At 40.6% G+C, this 23,810-nt stretch overlaps 1 protein-coding gene across 2 annotated transcripts in view; it reads left to right on the forward strand.

The window, feature by feature from the left end:
- LOC133985502 (storkhead-box protein 2-like) overlaps positions 1 to 23,810 on the forward strand; it is a 165,193-nt gene that overhangs the window by 123,815 nt on the left and 17,568 nt on the right. For both annotated transcript variants that reach the window (XM_062425160.1, XM_062425161.1), the window contains exon 3: positions 14,233 to 16,645. In XM_062425160.1, coding sequence (XP_062281144.1) covers positions 14,233 to 16,645 — 2,413 coding nt within the window. The remainder of the gene's footprint in view (positions 1 to 14,232; positions 16,646 to 23,810) is intronic.

Here is a 23,810-nt window from a genome sequence, read left to right on the forward strand (position 1 = left end):
AAGAGTTAAAAGACGGTAGAAAGAAAAAGAAAGAAAGCGATAGAAAGTTGAGAATAAGATGGGTGAGCCGGAGAAAGGGAGATAAAAAGACTGCTGAGCCAGCGGAGAAAGGGAGAAAAAAAGGCGAGTGAGACAGAGAAAGGGAGAAGTTCACTTGTAACAGAAGCAAAAAGATGTGTAATATACACTACAGAAAAGAGTATGGGCATCCACAACAAACAGAAACCTTTAAACATATACAATAAATAAACAAGTGCTAACCGAGCTAAAACAAGTGCTAGATGTAAAGTGACAAGAATATAAATAATATTGCATATGATAAACAGTTTGCAATGTGAAAAATATAAATATATGCTGAATAGTGGTGAAGTATGAGAGAAGAAACTACAGCATGTTCAGGTTGTGCAGGTGTTGTAGATTCTGACAGCAGTAGGAATGAAAGATCATAAGCAGCTTATATTTTTTTTTGTGTGGACATTAAATATTAGACTACTAAAATGTGTTAAAACAGTTGTGGCATATCTACAAAATAAATTAAATACTACCGAAGCATTTTAATGATTGTCCCCGTAGTTTCTACAATAGATATTGTCAAAAAGTTTTTGAATTGTACTGAATTAATTTGATTTGACAGTCAGGTATTGAATACATGCAGATGTTGATACAACTAATAGGCTACTTAAATATATATCACACTAAATAGTTAGACATTATGATCTTCTGGACCTTTGCTTCAAGACATTTTCTCCAACTGGACCTCTTTAAATTTTAGTTGAATACCCCTGCCCTAGACCATCTAGACCAGGCATGTCCAAACTATTCCACAAAGGGCCATGTGGCTGCAGGTTTTTGTTCCAACCGATCAAGAGCACATGATTCAACCAATCAACTGTCTGAAGACTGAGATCAATTGATTAAATGATTCAAGTCTGGTGTGTTCCTGATTGGTTGGAATGAAAACCTGCAGCCACATGGCCCTTTGTGGAATAGTTTGGACACCCCTGATCTAGACAAATGGTCACTAATAGGCGGACCGTGGTCCGGATCCAGACCCAAACGCCATCTTATCCGGACCCTGACCTGTGACTGATGAAATATTTAGGAATGTTAAATTTGTCAGAGAATTTCTATTTTAACGGGCGCAGCTTCTCCAGCTATTACGGTAAGAGTGGAGCAGGAGACCACTGTACAATTTGGCTAGCCAATCTTCTCATGTGACACTAATCAGCCAAATCTGTGCATTCAGACATGCAGAGAGACTTGAATGTCAGTGAGATTCACCATTTTTCACCATTCCAGCCCAGATTTAAAATCCTGGCTGGACAAGCAAGAGCTCACTTCGCTCATTAAACAAGAGAAAGAGAAAACAAAGTTTAAATTCAGTAGTATTAAGATGTTTTGTTATAAAGTTATTAGATGTAAAATTAAGTTTACGGTTTCAGTTTAAGTTAAATTTAAAAGTAAAAAGGGATTCTTTTTTATTTTTCTAAAACTAAGCACTTTATTTAATAAGCACAATCAAAAGCTTTCTGTAATGCACTTTATTTTAAAATGACATCTTTATTTGATATAAGAAAAGAAAATGTATTTATCTTTTTTATTTTTACTTAACTAGCTACTTACCTACCTAGACACAGATGCTGATGGAACTACAATGCTACTTCAAGGTACTGAAAAATAACACGGACATTATGATGTTCCGGACCTTCACTTGAGGACATTTTCACAAATTAGACCTGAGTGAATTTTAATTGAATACTCCTGGTCTAGACTGTATTCTTTATTTTACAGAGACCCAACATTTTCCCATGAGCAAGTTTTTGGTGAGAGTGGCCAGGAAAACTTCTGGAAAAAATTTAGGAACACGCAAAAGCGCAGAGCAACAACAATAACAATAGTAGAATTAAAGCTGCAAGCAGCGTTGGGCGGGACCTCGCACCCTTGCGTACGGCAGGCCGCAGCGAAGCGGAAAGGTTTCCATCAGGTGCATTTAGACACATTCAGACCCGGACATTTATCGGACGCTGCAATAAGGAGATATACATTACACACACACACACAAACACTCTCTCACACACACACAAACACACACACTCACACATATACACACACACTCACACACACACACACACACAAACAAACAACACACTCACACTCTCTGCCTCTCTCTCCCTGCCTCTGTCCGTCTTTGTAGACATTTAGACTGAGGAACTGAAATTAACCTCCAACACTTTAATGAGTCAAACAGGAGAGGAACTTATTTCCAGTGAAACCTGTAGATATGTTTGAAGTTCATGCTCTTGTACTTTGGTTTGATCTAGACTTTGACAGCAATAACAGTGAAATAGTTGGCAGACTGCACAGATATCTAAAAACATAATTATAGAGCATGACAACAGAGCATGTACAGACAGAATGGAGATTCGGGATTGAATGGGAGAGGAACAGGGTGCACATGTGGGTCCGCAGATCAAAAAGTAAAAAACATAGCCAGTCCAAATTACACATCTATAGATGTGACTTGTGGCTACATTTTGACGTTTGAATGGAGTCTGTAATTGAATGTATGCAGGAATAATGTATATATTTTGAAAAGCCTGAAAAATCGTCTAAAATCACACATTTAAAGGCAAATTGTGCACTTCCTGTTGGATTTAGGTCAGGGGTGTCGGCGCGTGATTTGTAGGTCTTGATAAGACAAACAATTGAGTTTTGGTTTGATCTTTCTACGACATTCCTATCAGGTGCAGTGGCCGTTTGAGTGTTTCTAGGTGGCGCTAGAGAGCCCATTTTGGCACTTTTGGGGTTCATTTTTCCATTTTATCAAATTTATGGCCAAACCTGATGTGCGTGGTGAATTTGGTCTGTCCTGGAGCATGTTTAGGTGGTCAAATTTAGGGTCAAATTGGAGATAGACTCTCCTCCCATTCATTGTCTATGGGAGCGTTTTGGTGAGGGTTTTTGGGCACTTGACCTTTGAGGGCTTCTAAAATCCAAACCGGACGAGGTAATGAAAAAGTTGTTCATAACTTTTGTGCAGCAGGGTGTGCTAAGTCAGCTATTTAAGTTTGAAGCCACCACGATGAACGCCCTCGGAGGCCAATAATCGTCAAAAATCCCACATGTAACAGCAAATTGTGCACTTCCTGTTGTATTAAGGTCAGGGGTGTCCGCGCGTGATTTGTAGGTCTTGATAAGACAAAACAAATTAGTTTTGGTTTGATCTTTCTACGACATTCCTATCAGGCGTAGTGGCCGTTTAAGTGTTTCTAGGTGGCGCTAGAGAGTTTGATGTTGTTTGTTTTTGCATTTTATCAAATTTTTCGCCAGACCTGATGTGCGTTCCAAATTTGATGAGTTTTGGAGCAGGTTTAAGGGGTCAAATTAAGGCTCAAAGAGGCGGTAAAATAATAATAATTAAAACTGCAAGCAGTGTCGAAGGGCCCTCGCACCCCCCCGTTTACCCCCCCAACTGTAACGCCGTACATGCACGTCGGTGCTTGCGGCAGTCGCAGGGCTGTCAAAACTTGCATGTAGATGTCTTTGCTCCTGTGCCTTTAAGTGAACATTGTGTGCAGCGGTTAATGTCTCCACTAGATGGCAAACTAAGACCACAAATGAGTCTGGGTGACCATCTCAGCACAACGGAATGTGGGTGAAGGGCCAAAAAATCATCAACATGGGGCATGTTTGCCTGGATGGCAGACTTCCTGTTGGACTTAGGGTATGGGTCCAAGAGGCTTTTTAGTGCGTCTTTACACGATACATGTGTTTCCCGAATTTTGTTTGTCTACGTCAATCTGAGTCGAGGGGCTTGATTTTTTAAATTTTCTAGGGGGCGCTATTAATCCAGCCATTTCAGCGATATTTAAAATAGCAAATTTGGGCCGGATCGGACATTCAAGATTGCAAGTTTTGGTGAGTTTTGGGGCATGTTTAGGCTGTCAAAAAGGCGTAAAACTATAATAATAATAATTAAAACTGCAAGCAGTGTCGAAGGGCCCTCACACATCCATGCACGTCGGACTGTGGCGCAGTCGGAGGGCGCGCAGGTAGAGGTCTTCATACGCAGAAATGTCAGTGCTTGTCTCAGTCGCAGGGCATTGACAGCAGCCATGTAAAGGTCTTTGCTCCTGCTGCTTCAATGGAACATTGTGTGATGGGGTTAATGTCTCCACTAGATGGCAAACCAAGAGCATAAATGAAACTGGATAAGTTATTCATATAATGGTCGACTTTCTGTTGGAGTTAGGGTATGGGTCCAAGAGGCTTTTTTGTGCGTCTTTACACTATACATAGGCGTTACTGCTTTCATTTCTCTATGTCAATGTGGAAGGCGGGGCTTAAACTTTGAAATCTTCCAGAGGGCGCTGTGGAGTCATTTTCTCACTTAAAAATCCCAAACTTTGTCAGTAGGCAATATGTGTGACTGTTGACGTATGTGTACAATTTGGTGATTCTGTGAAGACGGGAAAGTCCTCTAAACACAGAGGGAAAAAGGGAAAATTGACGCAGGAAATGCACAATAACTCACTTCCTGTTAGAGCGAACATTTTGAAAAAAATAATTTGGGGGTTTACCCATGAATGCTATGAGTCCTGTAAATTTCACGAAGATCAGACAAAGTTTTTGGTCACATGACCTGCTGTTAGGGGGCGCTATGGAGCCCCCTTGCCACACCCACCCCCAATGATGTTGAAATTGAAACGGCGTCACCAGGTGTGACATTTTACGCAGTGCATGTATTAACATCCGACAATGTATGGAGGAGTTATAAGGAGTTGTTTGTTTATACAAACAAACGACTGCCACGCCCACCTGGTATAACGTACGTAAAATCTGTCATCAAGTTTACATAATCAAGGTCTGAGGATGATATAGTTCCAATCTGAAGTCTGTGGAGTCAAAACTGCAGGAGGAGTGCGTTAAAGTACGAGGGCTGAAAAAATGCACCTGTGGCGGAAAAAATGCACCTGTGATCCAAGATGGCCGACTTCCTGTTGGACTTAGGGTATGGGTCCAAGAGGCTTTTTTGTGCGTCTGGTCATGATATATATGAATCCTAAATTTCGTTCATGTACGTGCATGTAGAAGGCGAGGCTTCAACTTTTAATGTTCTAGGGGGCGCTGTAGAGTCATTTTGGCACTTAAAAGGTTGCGCTTATACCAAAAAATAATATTCGTGAGTCTTGATGAGTGTGTCCAATTTGGTGAGTTTTAGAGCTTGTCAGTACATGCTAAGTGGGAAAAGGCTTTAGGGGGCGCTACTGAGCTGTTGGGGCAAAATATTGGGCAAATGTGGTATCAGATGAAAGAGCTCATGATTTGAAACCTACGTGGCAGGTTTCATGATTCTGTGAACATCATAAAGTCCTCAAACTCCCCACCTAGCTAGCCTGAGGGCGATTTTGCCCAGGGAATGGAATCAGGCTGCAGACTTCCTTTCCTGTTGCAAGCTACCACCGAGGGAGTGGCAGCTTCATCCAGAGGTGTGGTGCTCAACATCTGGGAAATCTTCGGCAGGGGAGAGGTAGATCTTATTGCCACAGAGGAGTCGACCCATTGTGCCCTCTGGTTCTCCTTGACAAGAAACCAGTCCTCTGGATTGGCCAGAGGGTAAACTTTATGCATTTCGACCAATCCCTCTGATTCTTCCAATACTGCAGAGGGTCCTACAGGGACCTCCTGCTGTTGGTAGCCCCCTTCTGGACAGGGAGGACATGGTTTCCTCTGCTGCACAGGCTCTGCCGCAGCTCATCATGGTGCCTCCCTGACAGGGAGGATCTCCTGTCTCAGTTAGGGGGCCAGATTTGGCATCCCGACTTCATCGTCTGCAGTTATGTGTCTGGCCGCCAAAATATATAGGTTAACCGTGTCATCAGGGGTCACAGGGGACTTTATTGGTATAAACACTCGACTTGTGCATGCGTGAGAAGGAGACATTCAGTACTAGCACTACCTCTGGCGGTCATCCAGGATTCATAGAACCATAGTTACATACATAACCTTCTTTTTATTGATATAGCACCAAGTCATAACAAAAGACTATAGACTATACTCTTTAATTAAATTTCAAGAAACTCAGCCTTCCTCCATGAGCAAGCACTTGGCGACAACAGCAAGGAAGCAGAACCAGCCTCTAGGTGGGCAGCCAACTGCCCTGACCTGTTGGGTTGAGAGAGAAAGAATGAATGAGAGAGGGAGACAGAGAGGCACAGTAACAACAACAAAGATAACAAGACAGCACAAAAACTCCGGGGAAGAAGCCAAGTTAGTAACATGTATTAATTTCCCTATATGAAGGCAAACAGTAAAATTATCACCCATCCTTCATTGTAAACTTCCACTATATCAATCCACATCCATTATATGATTCCTGTTTCAACTTTTTTATAATTTTTTGGGGGGTTATTTTTGCGTTCATAGTAAGTTAGTGGCAGAGAAGCTGACAGGAAACAAGGGGAGAGAGAAGTGGGTACGACATGCAACAAAGGTCCCTTGCCGGATTTGAACCAGTTGCGGATATATATGGCATGCACTGTAACCACTCGGCTACCAAGGCACTCCATTCCTGCTTCAACTTTGACTGACTGTACTTTTTAGATCATTGGGAACACTTCCAGTGCACTGACTTCAGTTTTACAGGCAGAAACCAACCAATATGGGCCTGGAACCCTTAATCAACAATGAATATGTAGAATTGATCCCACACTTCTTCTTATCTTTAACAGAAGATGGCTGCTACAAGTTTTCCCTTCATGCCAGTATATTGAGAGCAGACAGTGATCAGCTTTATGTTTTCATGTCCTGAATTAAGTACAGCAGCATTCAGACAGCATACTTTCGTCTCCACCTCCTTTCCTTTGTTTGGCCTTGTTATCAACAAGATGAAGAGGAAGGGGATGGACAAACACTGTGGATTTATTTGTGTGTGTGTATGTGTGTGTGTGTGTGTGTGTGTGTGTGTGTGTGTGTGTGTGTGTGTTTACACGTGCTTGTCTGCCCTCATGGTGTTGCATCATTTTGGCTGAGCTGAAAGGCTGCTATGATGTAACTGGCAGTAATACATCCAGACTGACAGTGGGAGAAGCAGAGAGGATAAATGATTAAAAAAACTGGGAGGATCCCAAATGATTAAAATTAAATGCCTGCACTGCACGTGGTCACCTGTCATTCACAATTTCATAAACCTCACCTGAGGATTCCTATATCCTATACTATTCCAATAACTGTATTTAGTGAATTGATAGTGGTTTTATTTTAATCACTGAATGGTTATTTTAATGTCTATAACATGTTTAATAATTGAGTTTTTTTATATTTTGAGGGGCATCTTATGCCTTTTATTAAAAGCAACAGTGGATAGATGACAAGAGATGAAGCAAGAAAGAGGTAGATGGTGGGTGACGTGCAATAAAGGTCTGTGTGAAGAAAATAAACTAATACAGTAGACAACTGGATCTATTGCCCAGTAGTTATACATTTTCAAATACCTCTGACAGATAATCAGTAACAACTTAAAAGTATCCATTATTGATTAGAACAACCTTCCGAGGTTGGTTAATGCCTTTACATTTGTAGTATTTCATCATTTGACCCTGTAGTGTCTTTTTTTATTCAACAGCTATTAGGCAGCTATTTAGCTAAATCTATTTGCTCATTGGGCCATGTTGCATGATATTTGTTGAACAATTGGAAGTTGTGCATGTAGTGGCAAGCGGTCCAAATTAAAAAAGCTGATTTGAAGTAAAAGGTATTAAGAAAAAAGTTGTAACACCTTATTAGGCTATACAGCATTATTTTAATCTAAAGAGATTAACATGTCATCCAGTGCAGTAGTATTAGTTTTTGGACAACAATGGATAGCATAGAGGAATAAGATATATCAGGCGATCAGGTCATTGTTGGTTTGGCTCTGCACATGTTGGCTATATTAAAATATTGAAAATCACCAGCCGTGCCATTTAAGTTACCAGGTTACTCAGAGAAACCAGGTTAACATGGGTTACGTCAACAGGGGACGAGTGTACATGAACTATAGTAACCTGATGGAGCAGATCATGAACACATTTTCTCCTCCTTAACCATATTTTGGAAGTGTAGCTTACTAGTGATAGTGGTCTTTTTTGGTGTGTGTGTCTGTGTGTGATAGGAATGCAAATTTTAAGCTTTTTTTTTACTTTACATATTCAATCAAATCACGTGTGCCCATATGACTGATGAAACATCTTTTTCTCTGTACCAGCTTGCACTCATCTGCATGCCTCACTAACATAGACCTGAAGTGGGATGTTAAACACTGGGCAGGAGAAAGGTTTGCAGTTCATGAATAGAGAGATTTTAACACTGTAATATATGTTTCCAACTTCCATGTAAGTAAAAGCAGGTTCCACCTCCCTTTGTTTTCCCCAATAATTCTTTTATTCAGACCTCTCAGGGTAGATGGAAGCCTTGCACTTGTAATGAACTATCCAGGAAGAACTCATCGAGCCAGGTTTCAGGATTTTACAACTGTCTTCAAGCACATTTCACTTAATTTCACTGTTTAGAAATGTGATGGGTCTTGTAAACTGGTATAGGAGTTTTTTTTTGTCCTGTTCATAGTGTTGCAGTCCGTTTTAAATGTAGACAGTGACATTAGAAGTTGTGTGAAGAATGAAAAAAGAGGTCTTGTTAAAAATTATTAAAATCCTGCCCACTTTTTATCTCCACACACCTGGCAAATCAGTACATGAAGTGGGTGGCAACCTTGTGATTTGTGGACGACCCAATTTATCTCTTAAACTCTTTGATTGTAGAGACAACACATAGCTTTTAGATTCTTCCAATCTACACACTGTTTTCCCAAGGACATGTTCTCTGAAATGATAGAAAGAATCCTGCATATTTGGCAGTACAATATGCAAGATTACTATAATGTTTTTCAATTCAGCTGTGAAAAACATTATAGTGTACTTAAGAAGCAATGATTTCTGAAACAAGAGTATGAAAAATGAATATTTTATTGATCTGCTGAACACAGTCAGCTCCCTAAATGAGGTGTTTATCAGTGACAGACTGTTGGCACTGAGCACATGCCTTTCAACTGCATGTACTGTCCATTCCCTGCACTTGATTGGCAATTCAACTTTTTCTGGAACTGCAGATATCTTTTTAAGGCAGATGGATTTTTTTAAGGCAGATGGATTTCTTAACAAATCACGAGTAAATCAGAATCAAAAATAAAAACAGGAGGAAGACATTACTTTTTTTCTGAATGTTTAAACACTAAAAGTGATTCTTGAAGCTCTGTCTTTGAAAACCATTAACACTGAATGCCATTCTGTGATTTACACTGTAATATTACAGTATAACACACTTTTTGCAAAACTTTAAAGAAAACTCTCTGCTTTAAACTCAGTTTGCAATTTAATAACACACTTCTAGCTAAACTGTAAACATTGGTCTCTACATTGCTGCACTATTTTGCCAATTTCCTTTCCACATTGACACATGTGAATCAATCAATCAATCAATCAATCAATCAATCATTCATTCTTTATTTATGTAGCGCCAAATCACAACAAAAGTCATCTCAAGGCACTTTACACATAGAGTAGGTCTAGACCGTACTCTTTAATTTAAAGAGATCCAACATTCTCACATGAGCAAGCACTTGGTGACAGTGGCAAGAAAAAACTTTTTTTTGCAACTTATTGTTTTTATTGAACAGAGTTGTGAGACAGTTACAGCATCATAATGTTAATGTGGGTAACACATAACAAATTCACAATGTAATCATTTTGTGACAATAGTGTTGGTTCACTAAGAAGACAGCAAAACAAGAAGGGGAGCAAATGATACACTAATAAAACTTCAACAGAAAAGGACTAATAAAAGTGAAAGAAAAAGAAGATGACACAGGGGAGAGAGACATTTTTAAAATTAAAAAAGGGGGGGGGGGTATTGCATAGGCTATATTCACACATAACACCCTTACAAACTCATTGTCACATTTAAACCGGATTTAAAAACCTATGCACTCAAGAAGTGCCCATTTCATGAGAAATTGCTCACTTTGTAATCTGACTAAGGGTGTAATCTTCTCCATTGCATAAATCTTCCTTATTTTAGACCGCCACTGCTGGTGATTTGGGGCCAAGCTCTGCAGCCAGTTGATTGTGATAACTTTTTTAGCAGCAGTTAATAATATCTGGAGAAGATAAATATTTTTCCTACCCTCAAGCCCTTCAGTTTTAACTCCTAATATGGCAGTTTTGAAGTCTCGTGGGATTTCTCTTTCAAATATATTATCAATATCCTTGTAAACATCTTCCCAAAATTTACGCACCTTTGGGCATGCCCAAAAAATATGTGTGTGGTTACCCATTTGTTCCCCACATTTCCTCCAGCACTCACTTGTGGGGGTCGTGTCCGCCTTAGCTGTTATTTGCAGAGTCTTAAAAAATCTACTTATAACCTTCCACTTATATTCTCGCCACAAGTTGGAGTTTGTCACCTTGTGAGCTTCAGTGCAAACACTGGTCCACTCTTCTTCAGAAATATTTAGTTGGAGTTTTGCCTCCCACTTCAATTTAATGTATTTGGTATCATTACAGTCCATTAGGAGTAGGGTTTGGTATAAGCCGGAAATTAATTTACTCACGCACTTGTTTTGAATTCTTATACAGAAAAGTTCCAATGGTGATGGGCTTCTGATTTTATCCCAGTCTTTATGTTTTAACAAAAGGTGTCTTATTTGAAGATACCTAAAAAAAGTCAGTCCTAGGCAGTCCAAACTCCTCTCTGAGCTGTTCAAATGATTTAAGATGGCTGGATTGGAAGAGCTGGTGGACATACCTTAGACCACTTACCCATAAGTTTCTCACTAGCCTTATGACTAGAAAATGGCAGTGCTGCCAATTGTATCTGCGCACATGTTTTTTTTCCCATACCGAGCCACCTAGTGGACATGTCGTCCGTAATCCAGTTGTAAAAAAAACCTCCCTTTTAAAGGGAAGAAACCTCAGGCAGAACCATGCTCAAAGTAGGCGGTCATCTGCCTCGACCGGTTGGGGTAGAGAGGAGAGAGAGAAAGGATAGAAGAGAGAGAAGCAGATTGAAAATCAACATTGAAGCTAGTAGGTCCGGGACTGGAATCTGTCATCCGGACGTCTACAGGCCCAGATTACCTGTGAGACGAGAAAGCACAGACAACTCCGGGGAAGAAGTTTAGGTTAGTGAATGCATTAATAGTACATGAATGTTAATGGATATAGATGGATGGATAGAGAGAGGGAGAGAGGGAGGAGGAGAGAAAAGAAAAGAGCTCAGTGCATCATGGGAGTCCCCCGGCAGTCTAAGCCTATAGCAGCGTAAACTAGATATGATGGAGCCTGATCATTAATAACTTAAAGTGAGGAGATTGATTTTGAATTCTATTCTAGATTTTACAGGAAGCCAATGCAGTGAAGCTAAAATAGGAGTAACATGATCTCTCTTTCTAGTTTTTGTCAGTATGCGAGCAGCTGCATTCTGAACCAGCTGGCGAGTCTTTAGAGACTTTTTAGGACAGCCTGACAATAATGACTTACAGTAATCCAGTATAGAAATGCATGGATTAGTTTTTCAGCATCATTTTGAGACAGAATGTGTCTGATTTTGGTAATATTACGCAGATGAAAAAAGGCAGTCCTTTGAACACTTTTTGAAAATCAATTCATTTACAAATCAGAGCTTGAACACTATACTGTAATGTACATGAAGTCTTATGGCCAGAGCCACAAAGATGATACGATTTAGCCTCATTTTTTTGTTCTTTTTTTTCTAACACAAATGGGTTTTTTTTCTTATACTGTGCATTTCAGGGGTGTTTGAACATTTTGAGAAAAAAATAACTTTTCCCCTTATTTGTATTGAAAGTATATTATGTTCAGAATGCAGATCAGTACTTTACACATTTGGATACCTGTTGATGACAAACTTCTTCCCTGCACATATAAAAAGCAAAAGCCACAAGTGTTCTTCATTTATATTATCAGTGTGTAGTTGGTGCTTTGTGTGCTTATTCAAATGATGGTTTGTGTGTACTGTACTGTAAGAGTTTGAAGAGTATTGCAAGAATAGTTTGTTTTTGCATGAGATGTATAATATTTTGCTGGTTTGGTGTAAGGTTTTGTGGTTAGTGTGTACAGTTTGGCAAAGTAGCCTATAGTTTCAAAAATAGCGCCTAAGCTGTCAGAAAAAACTGTAACAGCGCAACAGAAACCTTGAAGAAGAGCTTTATACATGAAAGTAATCAGAACATTAAAGAAGAGTTTCAACTGCCTGTGATGATCCCTCCCCCAAACATTAAACACACTAAATTTAGCATTATTTAACATCCAATCTGTGGCAGGAAAAACATTGCATAATGATTTCATTGTCAAGCACTCTTGATTTTATGTTTTTAACTGAAACTTGGTTAGACCAAGATAACAGTGCAGCTGTTCGGGTCGATGTTGTTCTGTCTGCTCATTCCTGTGTTATCTTTGAGAGTGCTATCTCTATCCACAAACAGAGGCAATTAAAAAAACACTATATTACTGAAAACAAATACATCTTTCTCTTCCACACTTGCCTCCACTTTGGTCTCAGTCAATGAGCAAAAATTAAAAATGTTAATGATGCCATTGCGCCCACTAAGGTGAAGGTTGTCTCTGGTAAGAAAAGATCTCCAGAGAAATGCTGTGCTGGTCAGAATAGAAAAAAGAGTGTTCAAAAGCTGAATGCAGATGGCACAAAAACTAATTCCAGGTTCATTATGACATCTACAGAGAGACTTCATGTATAATTTGGAACTGAGAAATACAAGGCGGTCCTTCTTCCCTGACCTCCTCACCAATAACAATAATAATGTATGTGCCTTGTTTGTTACTGTCGACAGGCTAACTTAAGATAAGGTAGAGATAAGATGCATCTTTATTGATCCTCCATTGGAGAAATTTGAAATTGACACATCAGTATAGTGAGAAAAAAGTAGCAGCGTAAGAGTGAACAGTCTCTGTGTAAATAAATGTGCAATATGCAGAAGTTCCTGAGATTATATACATGTGGGCAATGTTCCTGGGATTAACAGGGTAAGGACAGCATCAGTCTTTTTTAGTGTGAGTGGGAGGTACTGGGAGCTGTGGTGTTGTACAGTCTGATGTCTGATGGTACGAAAGAGCCCCCAAACACTGTGAGGCACGTGGCTGAATGAGTCTGTGGCTGAACGTGCTCCTGAGCTGCCTCAGCTCGGCATAGAGAGGATGAGAGGGATTGTCCGTGATAGCTTCCAGCTCTCCTCTCATCCTCCTCTCTGTCACTGTTCAGTTCCATCCCCACTACAGAGCTGGCTTTCCGATACCACCTCCCCTGCACACTGCGGCAAAGAAGATGCCACTTGCCACCACAGACTGGTAGAACATCTGTTGCAGCCAAGTGCACACATTAAAGGGCCTGAGCCTCCTCAGAAAGGCCAGCCTGCTCTGTCCTTTCCTGTAGAGGGCCTCAATGTCATTGTTAATTTGCACCCCTCCTGTGTCAGTAGCTTCTGAACTTTTATTCTCCAGGGTCCACAATTAATTAGCGTCCTTCTTCACTTACAAAATCCAGAAAACTGGACAAGCAGTTAGTGCCTCTGTATCATAAAATCACTGCACCTCAGTGCTGCATTCAACATGGTCAACCACAACATACTAGACCAACTGGAAAACTTGGTGGGAATTTATGGCACAGTAATACATTGGTTTGAATCCTTCTTACTGTGGAAAACAGCAAAATATGTTACCATAATAAGTAAGTAAGTGCGTTGAAGGAATCAGTTATTGGATGTGCCAGAAATTTGTTGAATTAAACAAAGAAAACACTGAAGTAATTGTTTTTGAAGCCAAGGACGAACAATTTAAGTCAGAGCTCAGCTTCAATTGACTTTTATTTTGACTTTTATATTGAGTTTTATTTTATTTTAGATTGTGTAATGACTTTACAATTGTATTTAAATGTCCTTTTATGATGTATTTCTTTTACACTTCTCAATGTAATGTTTTATATAAAGTAATTTGAATTGCCTTGCTACTGCAATATGCTATATAAATAAACAAAGCCATATCTGGCCTTGCCTTACACATAATCATAACCTAGAAAGATAAATCTCCTTAGGTGTGGATTCTTGAGAATAAATCTCATGAAGAGAATCTAATGTGAAATATCACTGCTTTTTGTTTTGCTCAGGTGTTCCCACTCCAACAGAGGAGGTTCTGCACCACACACTAAGCATGTTGGTCCGTGAGCGGAAGATCTACCCAACTCCTGACGGATATTTTATTGTAACCCCTCAGACTTACTTTATCACTCCGAGCCTAATCCGAACCAGTTCCAAGTGGTACCATTTAGACGAGCGTTCCACTGAACGACACCAACAGCAGCAACATCAGAACCAACAACAGCATCAGCAGACGCAGTGCACCTCCCCTCTCTCTGGTACCATCACCCCTTCCACTTCTGGAGGCGTGCAAGATCGAACACACCCCAAGTCCAGCCAGAACCACAGTGGAGGTTGCGGAGGAGGTGGAGATTCTTTTTACAACAACAGTTACCGTGGAGACGACCCCCCTAGCCACCACACCACCCTGCAGCGCAGATCCCCCAAAGACCACCGGGAGGCATATTCGTCCCTGCACTCTCCACAGACACCTCCTCAGCAAGCAGGAGGTAACACAGAAAAGAGCCGCAGCACCCTCGGGTTCCCCTTCAAGACGGACACGCTCACCAAGCATCGAGGAGGGGGAGGAGGCGGAGGAGGTGGGGGGGGTGGAACTGGAGAGCTAGATAAACAGACAGGTGGAGGAACTGGTACAGGAAATCGGAAGTTTGGTTTGAAGCTGTTCCGTCTGAGCTTTAAGAAGGACAAAGCCAAGCAGCTGGCCACCTTCTCTGCACAGTTTCCACCTGAAGAATGGCCACTCCGTGATGAGGAGGCACCTAGTCAGCTCCCACGCCACATAGAGATGGAAATTATCCGCAGAATAAACCCTGACCTCACCGTGGAGAACCTTGCCCGGCATACAGCGGTCATGAAGCGCCTTGAAGAAGAGCGCGCTCAGAGGAACAAAGCATCGTCAGCAAATCAGAGCTCTAGGAGTAGGAGAAGTGGGGGTAGACACAGGAAGCAGTCTCAGACCAAACTCAGTCGCTCACATAGCAAGACAAGGGCACCCCGTGGTGAGCCAAGCGACAGTTCCCATTTGGAGCTAATCGACAGGGACTACAGAGCCTACTCGTCATCACTGGCTCGGTCTCCGAGGGAGCATGCACTGGCCATGGAGCGGCAGCGGGCGCGGCTTCACCTAGCACACAGCAACCCCAACATCCTCGACTCCTCCCATCTACCTGTCACACCTGAGTGGGATGTGTCTGGAGAGCTTGCCAAACGGAGGACGGAAATGCCTTTCCCTGAGCCAAGCCATGGCCCATCAGCCCACCACTCCAAAGTCCACCGCTCACAGTCCCACACACAGGAGAGGAAGTCCAGGAATGAACGCAGTGACAAGGCCAAGGAACGATCTAGATCCATGGACAATTCTAAAGGACCACTTGGAGCTGGGTTGATTGGACCACCCAATTACTATGAGGACCGGAGCCGTTACTATACTGATGATGGAACCCTGCGAGCCAATCAGAGCTCTTCTCACTACTCTCGTGCCACTCCCCCCTCGGCTAAGCTGTCTGGGAACTCCCTGGGGTTGGATGGTGGCAAGAGCTTAGAAAAGAGTAAGAGTAAGAGCAGGGACAACCTGCCGGCATACTCAACCAAACCACTGCCCACCTCTGTCCCTCCCGACAATTACTTCCAATGCTCCAGTTCTTCTGAGGCTGTACACACAGCAGCAAGCCCACTGGGAACTCTTGGCAAAAGTAGCCATGATGGGTTAAAACTGGGCAGCACTGACAGGCAAACAGACAGGCAGACACCCCATCCTCCAGAAAGCAAGGAGGACTTGTCAAAGGTGGGACCTAAAGGTGGCAGCCTGCCTCCAATACCTCTCTCTATCCCTGATCCCCCTCTCCCTAATGGACGACCTTCCCACAGTGCCTCCTCTGGTCAAGAGAAACGTAAGGAGATCTTTAGTAAAGACACACTCTTCAAACCTCCTCCCAGCCTCCCTTTACCTGGATACAGCTCCCTGAGAAAACCCCCTGCCCCCGCCTCCTCCACTCTGTCCTCATCCTGCGATGCACTTGATTCCCAGGAGGCCTTTGATGCCCCCAAACCTCTGGTGGCCACACAGTCTGCTCCTCCACAGGGAATTGAACCCACAACCAGTACTGCAGAGGCCTCCTTTGACTACTACAATGTATCAGATGATGATGAACTTGAGGAGGGGGGGACTAAAAGCAGAGGAGAGGATGAGAAGACTGGAGGTGTTGTTGGGATAAGCGGAGGAGGGGCAGGGACAATGCAGTGGTTATTAGAAAGAGAGAAAGAGAGGGATCTACATAGAAGGTTTGAAAGAACCCTCACCTTCCCTGGTGCTAAAGAGAACCTACCAGAACCCAGTCAGAATCAGCAGTCAGCCCACTCTGCCAGACTGGACAGTATGGACTCTAGCTCTGTCACTGTTGACAGTGGATTCAACTCACCACGGTAAGAACATGTATACAAATCCTACACCTATGCTCATGATTATTCCTGATTGTGTTTGCACTACATAGGCGCATTTACCACTGATAAAACTTTTTTTTTTGTCTCAGTGATATTCATTCACGGGAAAGCTACTGGTAAAACTTGCAACAACAGATCATTTCCTACTTTGTGCAGTCAGATAATTCAAAAAGTATCAAAAAGTCAGTTAATTTGAAATAAGACTCAGGTTGTCACACTTATGACCAGGGTAAGCATCCCTAACACCTTGATTCCGTTAAGCACAGCTACGTCATTTTTCCACTGTGACATGGTTTTGTTCGTCCATCACATGATGTCATACCCCACCAGGAGCGTTTCAGAAGTGGAGCACTGCCTGTACCTTGCGGCACTGCTGGATTTGTGAGATCATACTAGAATTGCAAGATCACAAAGGAATCGCGAGAGCACACAATAATCTACGTTACAACCATGGATGTATTAAGAAAACAAGGTTACTTTGCCTGTCCGACGTTGACTTGCTGTTAATTTGGTAATTTCTCCTTAATTTTTGTGCTTCTACCATGGGTAAGTAGGCCTATGTGGTTAAATAGTTTCTTTTATTTGTTCGGTTTAATCGTTGAATATTGTGTTTATAGTTATGTACTGCTTTGTTGTGCTGTAGCCAACAGACAAAGGTAATGCAGTTAAAAGTCCAGTTATGAACAAAATGGGTCAAAGATTTGTGGCTGTGTTTTAGTTGTTAAAAGTACATTAATTCTCATAATTATATTTTATCTATATTTGACATGCAGTGCCAGTTGGCAGGAGGAGAACACTTGCATTTCTTCTCCTACTACAGAGAAGGGGTAGAAGTAGAAGCAGCTAGATGGGGTGTATGCCCTCAACCAACAAAGGAGACAGCAAGAGTTTTTTTTATTATCTTGTGGCTGAATTGAGGCTGGACAGCCAACACCATCATCAGTATTTTCAGATGACTGTCAAGCTCATTGGCCCTAAACTGACCAGACAATCAACAAATTACAGAGCTGCCATAGAACCTGGGCAGAAACTTTCTGTTGGACTGAGGTAAGCAAGATATTAAATCAAAATTACATTCAAAATAATAAATTAAATAACGTTTCAACTTTTTTTAAACAGCAAAAGTTAAAAAGAGGCATTTTGAAAACAAATTAACACTTTCATATCTACTGAAGGTCTGTGTAGTTAAAACCCCCCAGTGTTTGTGTCTTCCCATTGTGGGTCATAGCTGGAGGACATTTCAGTGAATCAGCCTTTTAGTCCTGTGATGTTTTGTGGGGGATGGGTAATTGACCAAAAGTCTACTGGAGGTGTGATTGGAGTGCCCTGTGATATTTGAGTGGGGGTATAGGTGTGTGCAGTGGAAAGTGAATCATTTTGCCTAGTTTAGCTTGTTGTCTCCTGTTAAGTCTGTACAACATGACACAAGGCTTTGTGCAAAGTGATATGATTCACCCAGCTCATCATCTGGCATTTTGGAATTGACTGCTCCCCAGTGTCTGTGGTCTATGGTCTTTGGCTCCTCCTTGTGTTTTTTATAGCACTATGTGCCATTGTTGGTGTGCTCATCTGCTCCCTGGAGTTAAAGGACAGAGAGGGCCTTTCCTTCTCCATGGAAGTTGTGGTTAGGGAAAGTGATGAGTTTTGAGATCCAGATGTATTCCTTTGTAGTTGATGTAAAATACCAGGAGTACGGCAACTGGATTCAACTGAATTTTATTTATATGGTGCCACATCACAGCAAAATTATCTCAAGGTCTAGACCACATTCTTTGATTTAATTAAAAAAGACCCAGCATTCCCCCATGCACAAACACCAGGCAACAGCAACAAGGAAAAACACCCCTTTAACAGGAGGAAACCTCGAGTAGAACTAGGCTCTTGGTGATCATCAGCCTTGATCAGTTGGGTTGAGTGTGAAAGAAGACATGAGAGAGAAGCGAGAGAGAGTGAGAGAGGAGAGGGAGAGAGAAGAGAGAGACACAGAAAGGCACAGTAACAACAACAATGGTAATAACAGAAGTATGACTAATGATGATAATAATAAGAGCACAATACATTGATGTCAAGGACAGAGTTGACATCTGGCTGACTGGCTTCTGCATCCCCCAGTGAGATGAGAGAGCACAAAAACTCTTGGGAAGAATTTAAGTTATTAACATTCATTAATGGTACATGAATGTGAACAGATAGAGAGGGGGTGGAGGATAGAAGGAGCTCAGTGCATCATGGGAAGGCCCCTGGCAGTCTAGAGCTATAGCAGCATAACTAGGGGCTATAACTATAAGCTTTATCAAAGATTAAAGGTTTTAAGCCTACTCTTAAATTTAGAGAGGGTTGCTTGGCCACTGGACAGGATCTGGAAGATGGTTCCACAGGAGAAAAGCCTGATAGTTGAAAGCTCTGCCTCCCATTCTACTTTTGGAGAGACTAGGAACCACAAGTAAGCCTGCATTCTGGGAGTGCAATGTTCTACTGGGGTGGTCGGGTACTAGGAGCTCTTTAAGATATGATGGTGCCTGACCATTATGGACTATGTAGTGTAGGTGAGGAGAAGGATTTTAACTTATATTCTGGATTTTACAGGAAGCCAGTGCAGTGATGCTAAAATGGGAGCAATATGATACCTTTTTACTTTTTTAACTTTTTGTTCAGTACACATGCAGCTGAATTTTGGATAGAAACCTGCTAGGGCAGCCTGATAATAATGAATTGCAAAAATCCAGCCTAGAAGTAATGAATGCATGGACTAGGTTTTCTGCATTATTTTTAAACAAGATGTGGCTGATTTTTGCAATGTTTCATAGGTAAAAGAAAAAAAGGTAGTCCTTGAAATGTGTTGTATGTGGGATTTGAAGGACATATCCTGATCAAAGGTAACTAACGCCTAGAGTCCTTATGTTGGTGTTGGAGTTATATCATTAGATAAGATGTTTCTATTATGTTTAGGGCCAAGCACAGTAACTTCAGTTTTGTTTTGAGATTTATAGTTTTATTATAATTTTCATCAATGCATTACAAAGACAAACAATACATGAACTGTATAGAACATTCCCTTCATAAGAATAATGCATTAAATTAAGTAAACTCATAACTGGTGAAAAAGGGAAGCATGGGGAAGTATTTGCAGTGCAGACAGAACCTAAATAGTAACAGGAAAAAAGTAATGGAGAAAAAAAGACGCAAAAAACAAAAACCAAAAAAACAAAGATGTCATAAAATGAGGTAAAGAAAAGAAAATGTTTTACAATGGTAAACAATAAGATTGAGGACAAGACACTTGTATATGAGTCAATCCTCCATCAGAGTCCTTAATGTGGGTTACCCAAACATTCCATTTCAATGTGGATAGGTACTAGGTCAGTACGGTGGCCGACCGGGGCCAACCACTTCATTTGGGGGAGAACAGCTGCAAGTACAGAAACGATGCAAACTCCAAAACACAAACAAAAGTCAAAACAAATACAACTACAAAAACACGCTGCAAATAAAAAACATGCTGCAAGAAACAAAAACAAATGCATAAACGTCAAACACGCTGCAAATAAGGAAATGATGCAAAGCCAGAAACGATGCAAATCAAGAAAACACCTGCATTAAGAGAAACGCTGCATAGAGAAAAACCAGTCACTACAATGGAAGTGCCCCAAACCTACAGGGGGCGCTCTAGGTAGTCACTTTTGACAGACTTTTTTTTTTTTTTAAAGTTAAATACTATATAAAAATATAAAATAAAAATTGGGGGATTCATGTAAGGAAAAGGAAAAACAAAACAAAAAAACTAAAACAAATAAAGTGCACATAAGTTTCCATGTAAATTAGGCATTTAAATCAACATATCGGAGCAGAGACAAGAAAGGAAAGTCAAAAATTAAAATAATGTGTCCAGCACTTATTTTTCTTGCAACATGAAAAGAAAATCTTAAAATCATTAATAAATCCAGGGAAGGAGGGCTTACAGTTTCTCCATTTTGAGCAGTGAATATGACATTTACCCAGTAATAAAATGATATTAATAATGTCCGAAACAGAAAAAGCCAAATCATCCATGTAGAAAATAATATGACATAGTTCAAAAGATGGCACATCTTTAATTTCTAGTGACACCCAATTTTTAATGTCTGATCAAAAACATTGTGATATAGGACATTGAAAAAATAAATGTTCCAGTGTTTCATTCTCTTCATTGCAGAAGGAACATTGATCCACCTCGAATTTAATCCACAGGATACATTTTGTTTATGTTTTTGAAATGAGTTTCTTTAACTTAAGGCAAAATAGGCCATTTAATAAATTTAGAATACGCTTTGTTCAATGTAGCTGAATTAACCAAATTAGAACTGTGCCAAATGATCCCTCTGCAATAATCAAGAAACAATCTGGATTTCAGAGCACTAACAATAAACTTATTACTACATTTTTTATCAGTCAGATTACATTCTCCGATCAATTGATTTGGTAATACTGTTAAAGCATTATTATATATTAAAAAGTTATGAATTAAGTGAGACAAAGGTAGAGGAATCACACTACACATTTTTTTATATTCTCTTTGAGAACTATTTAAATTGTATTTTTCTATAAAGTCTGTGTAATTCAAAAAGATACCATTACTATCCATTCAATCAGTTACAAAAATAATGCCTCTTTCAAACCAGGTACTTTTAAAGACTGATTTTCTATTAATTGTAATTACTCTGTTGTTCTATAAAGTTGAATTATGAGGAAGAAATTGTGGGTAAATATCATCTTCCAAAAATTAAGAATCTGTTTATGAAAATTGGACAGCTTTATAGGGATCTTGTTCACCTCAAAATCACATTTCAAAATAAAATGTAAACATCCTATTTTCTTAAACAAGGACCGTGGAGTGTGGAACCACATGGAGTCTGGCTGTGACGGACAAGATTTTAACCAGTTCACTCTAAAGGTGCCGACCATAGATTAAAATTGTGGAGTTTTAATACCACCTGTGTCATACTCCTTAACAAGCTGAGACCTTTTAATGTAATGAGTTTTGTTTCTCCACAACTTTTGACAGAGACGCTTTCATTCACAGCAGAATGGGCATGGCACTGACCCTCAGTGGTCTCACTCTCTCCCTTTATACCTGCCTCCCGTTGAGTCGAGATAACCTAGAGCGCCCCCTGTAGATTTGGGGCACTTCCGTTGTAGTGACTGGTTATGCAGTATTTTTCTTAATGCAGGTGTTTTCTTGATTTGCATCGTTTCTGGCTTTGCATCATTTCCTTATTTGCAGCGCGTTTGACGTTTATGCATTTTTTTTTGTTTCTTGCAGCGTGTTTTTTATTTGCAGCGCGATTTTTTAGTTGTATTTGTTTTGACTTTTGTTTGTTTTGGAGTTTGCATCGTTTCTGTACTTGCAGCTGTTCTCCCCCAAATTAAGCGGTTGGCCCCGGTCGGCCACCGTAGGTCAGTACTTCATAAATCTGAATGTCAGCTTTTCCAGTGCTACCAGATGACCAATCTGACTAAACCAGGGATTGACAGAGCGAGCCTCCTAGGTCTTCCATTCACACTTGATTAGTTTGCGTCCCAGCATGAGCACTGTGAATCCACTTTGCATCTAAGGGGCTGATACCCCGAAGAAGTGAAGATCGCCTAAGACAAAAAGCCTAGGAGAGAAGGGAATTTTGTGTCTCTGGATACGTTCGATCTGGGCACTAATTCCCGCCCTGAAAATGTTGTATCCTAAAGCAGTCCAATACCATGTGCATCACAGTAACTAAGTTTTGTTTGAGTTCAGTCGCAGAAAGTTGCAGGTCATCCATTTCTTCATGTCCTTACGGTTTTCTTTGAGTTTAGTTAACTGATCGGACTCATCTGGCTTCATTGAGAGATATAATTGGATATCATCATCATCATCATCATCACATTACCTAAAGAAAGCATATATAAAGTGAGTAGTATTAGTCCAAGCACTGAACCCTGAGGTTTTATCATTAATGTGTACAAACTGTAACTGCTCTGATAAATTGGATTTAAACTAGTTTTATTCAGTTTTTTAATGCCAATTCACTGTTATAGTGTCTGTTATAGGATGTGATGGTGCACTGTTAATTTCAGAATGACAGTCCTTAAGATTTATAGGTTAGATATAGATCTATAGTTGGCTAAGACGTTTGAATCAAGACAACGCTTTTTAAGAAGAGTTTTTGTTACAGCTACTTTAAAGGACTGTGGTACATATCCTGTTACTAAGGACTGATTGAACATATCTAGTAAAGAAATGCTAACTGAGGAAAAGAGTTATACACAGAGCTAACCTCTTTTGTTTTATCTCTTTCCTAAGCAATGGAGTTGAGAGTCATTCGCAGTAAGCCTGCAGCACTTTCAACAAGATGCGTAGTCCAGTAATAAGAATGTAAAGTTATTAAGTAAGGGTCTGCTAAAATAGGATGTCGTGGAAAAACTATTAAATGTTACATTTTGATGCCATATGCCAGAACAAGGTTGAAGTTGTGGTTAAGACAGTTAGTGGGTTTATTCACACTCTGAGATAAGCCAATTTAGTCTAATAATGAGATAAACACTGTGCTAAGGCTATCATTATCGACATCAACATGAATATTAAAGTCACCCACTATTAGGCTTTCCGCCAATCTGATCGGCTATATCGGATCTGCCGATATTTTGCATTTTATGCAATTTGTGAGATCGGCTGTAATGTCTTTTTTGCCGATCCGATCAATGTCGACATTGTTGTGTTGAAACTTTTTGCAGATGCTCCCGTTGCATAGATTGCAGATGGTTTGTGTTTTATCTGTCTCATTTAATCCGAAGAAATTCCACACCACTGACATGTTTGTTTGGATCCGCTAGTTTTGAGCCCTGTCATGATGTGACGGACAATAAAGTTTTTTAATCTTGAATCATTAGCTGTCGGATTCAAACCAACATGTCGGTGTGGGACTTCGTCAGAGTAAATGAGACCGATAAAACGCAGGCTATTTGCAATTTGTGCAACATTAAAGTACCTCGTGGGGGAGCATCCGCAAAAATGTTTCAACACCACAAATGTAATCAGGCACGATAAGGAACACAAGGAGGAGCATGCCGAGTTTAAGAAACGGAGCGTGGACAAAGAAGACGTGATCGGATCGGTGATCGATTTATTTAAATTCAC

The sequence above is a fragment of the Scomber scombrus genome, chromosome 9 (genome assembly GCF_963691925.1).
Source record: "Scomber scombrus chromosome 9, fScoSco1.1, whole genome shotgun sequence".
Lineage (NCBI taxonomy): Eukaryota > Metazoa > Chordata > Actinopteri > Scombriformes > Scombridae > Scomber > Scomber scombrus.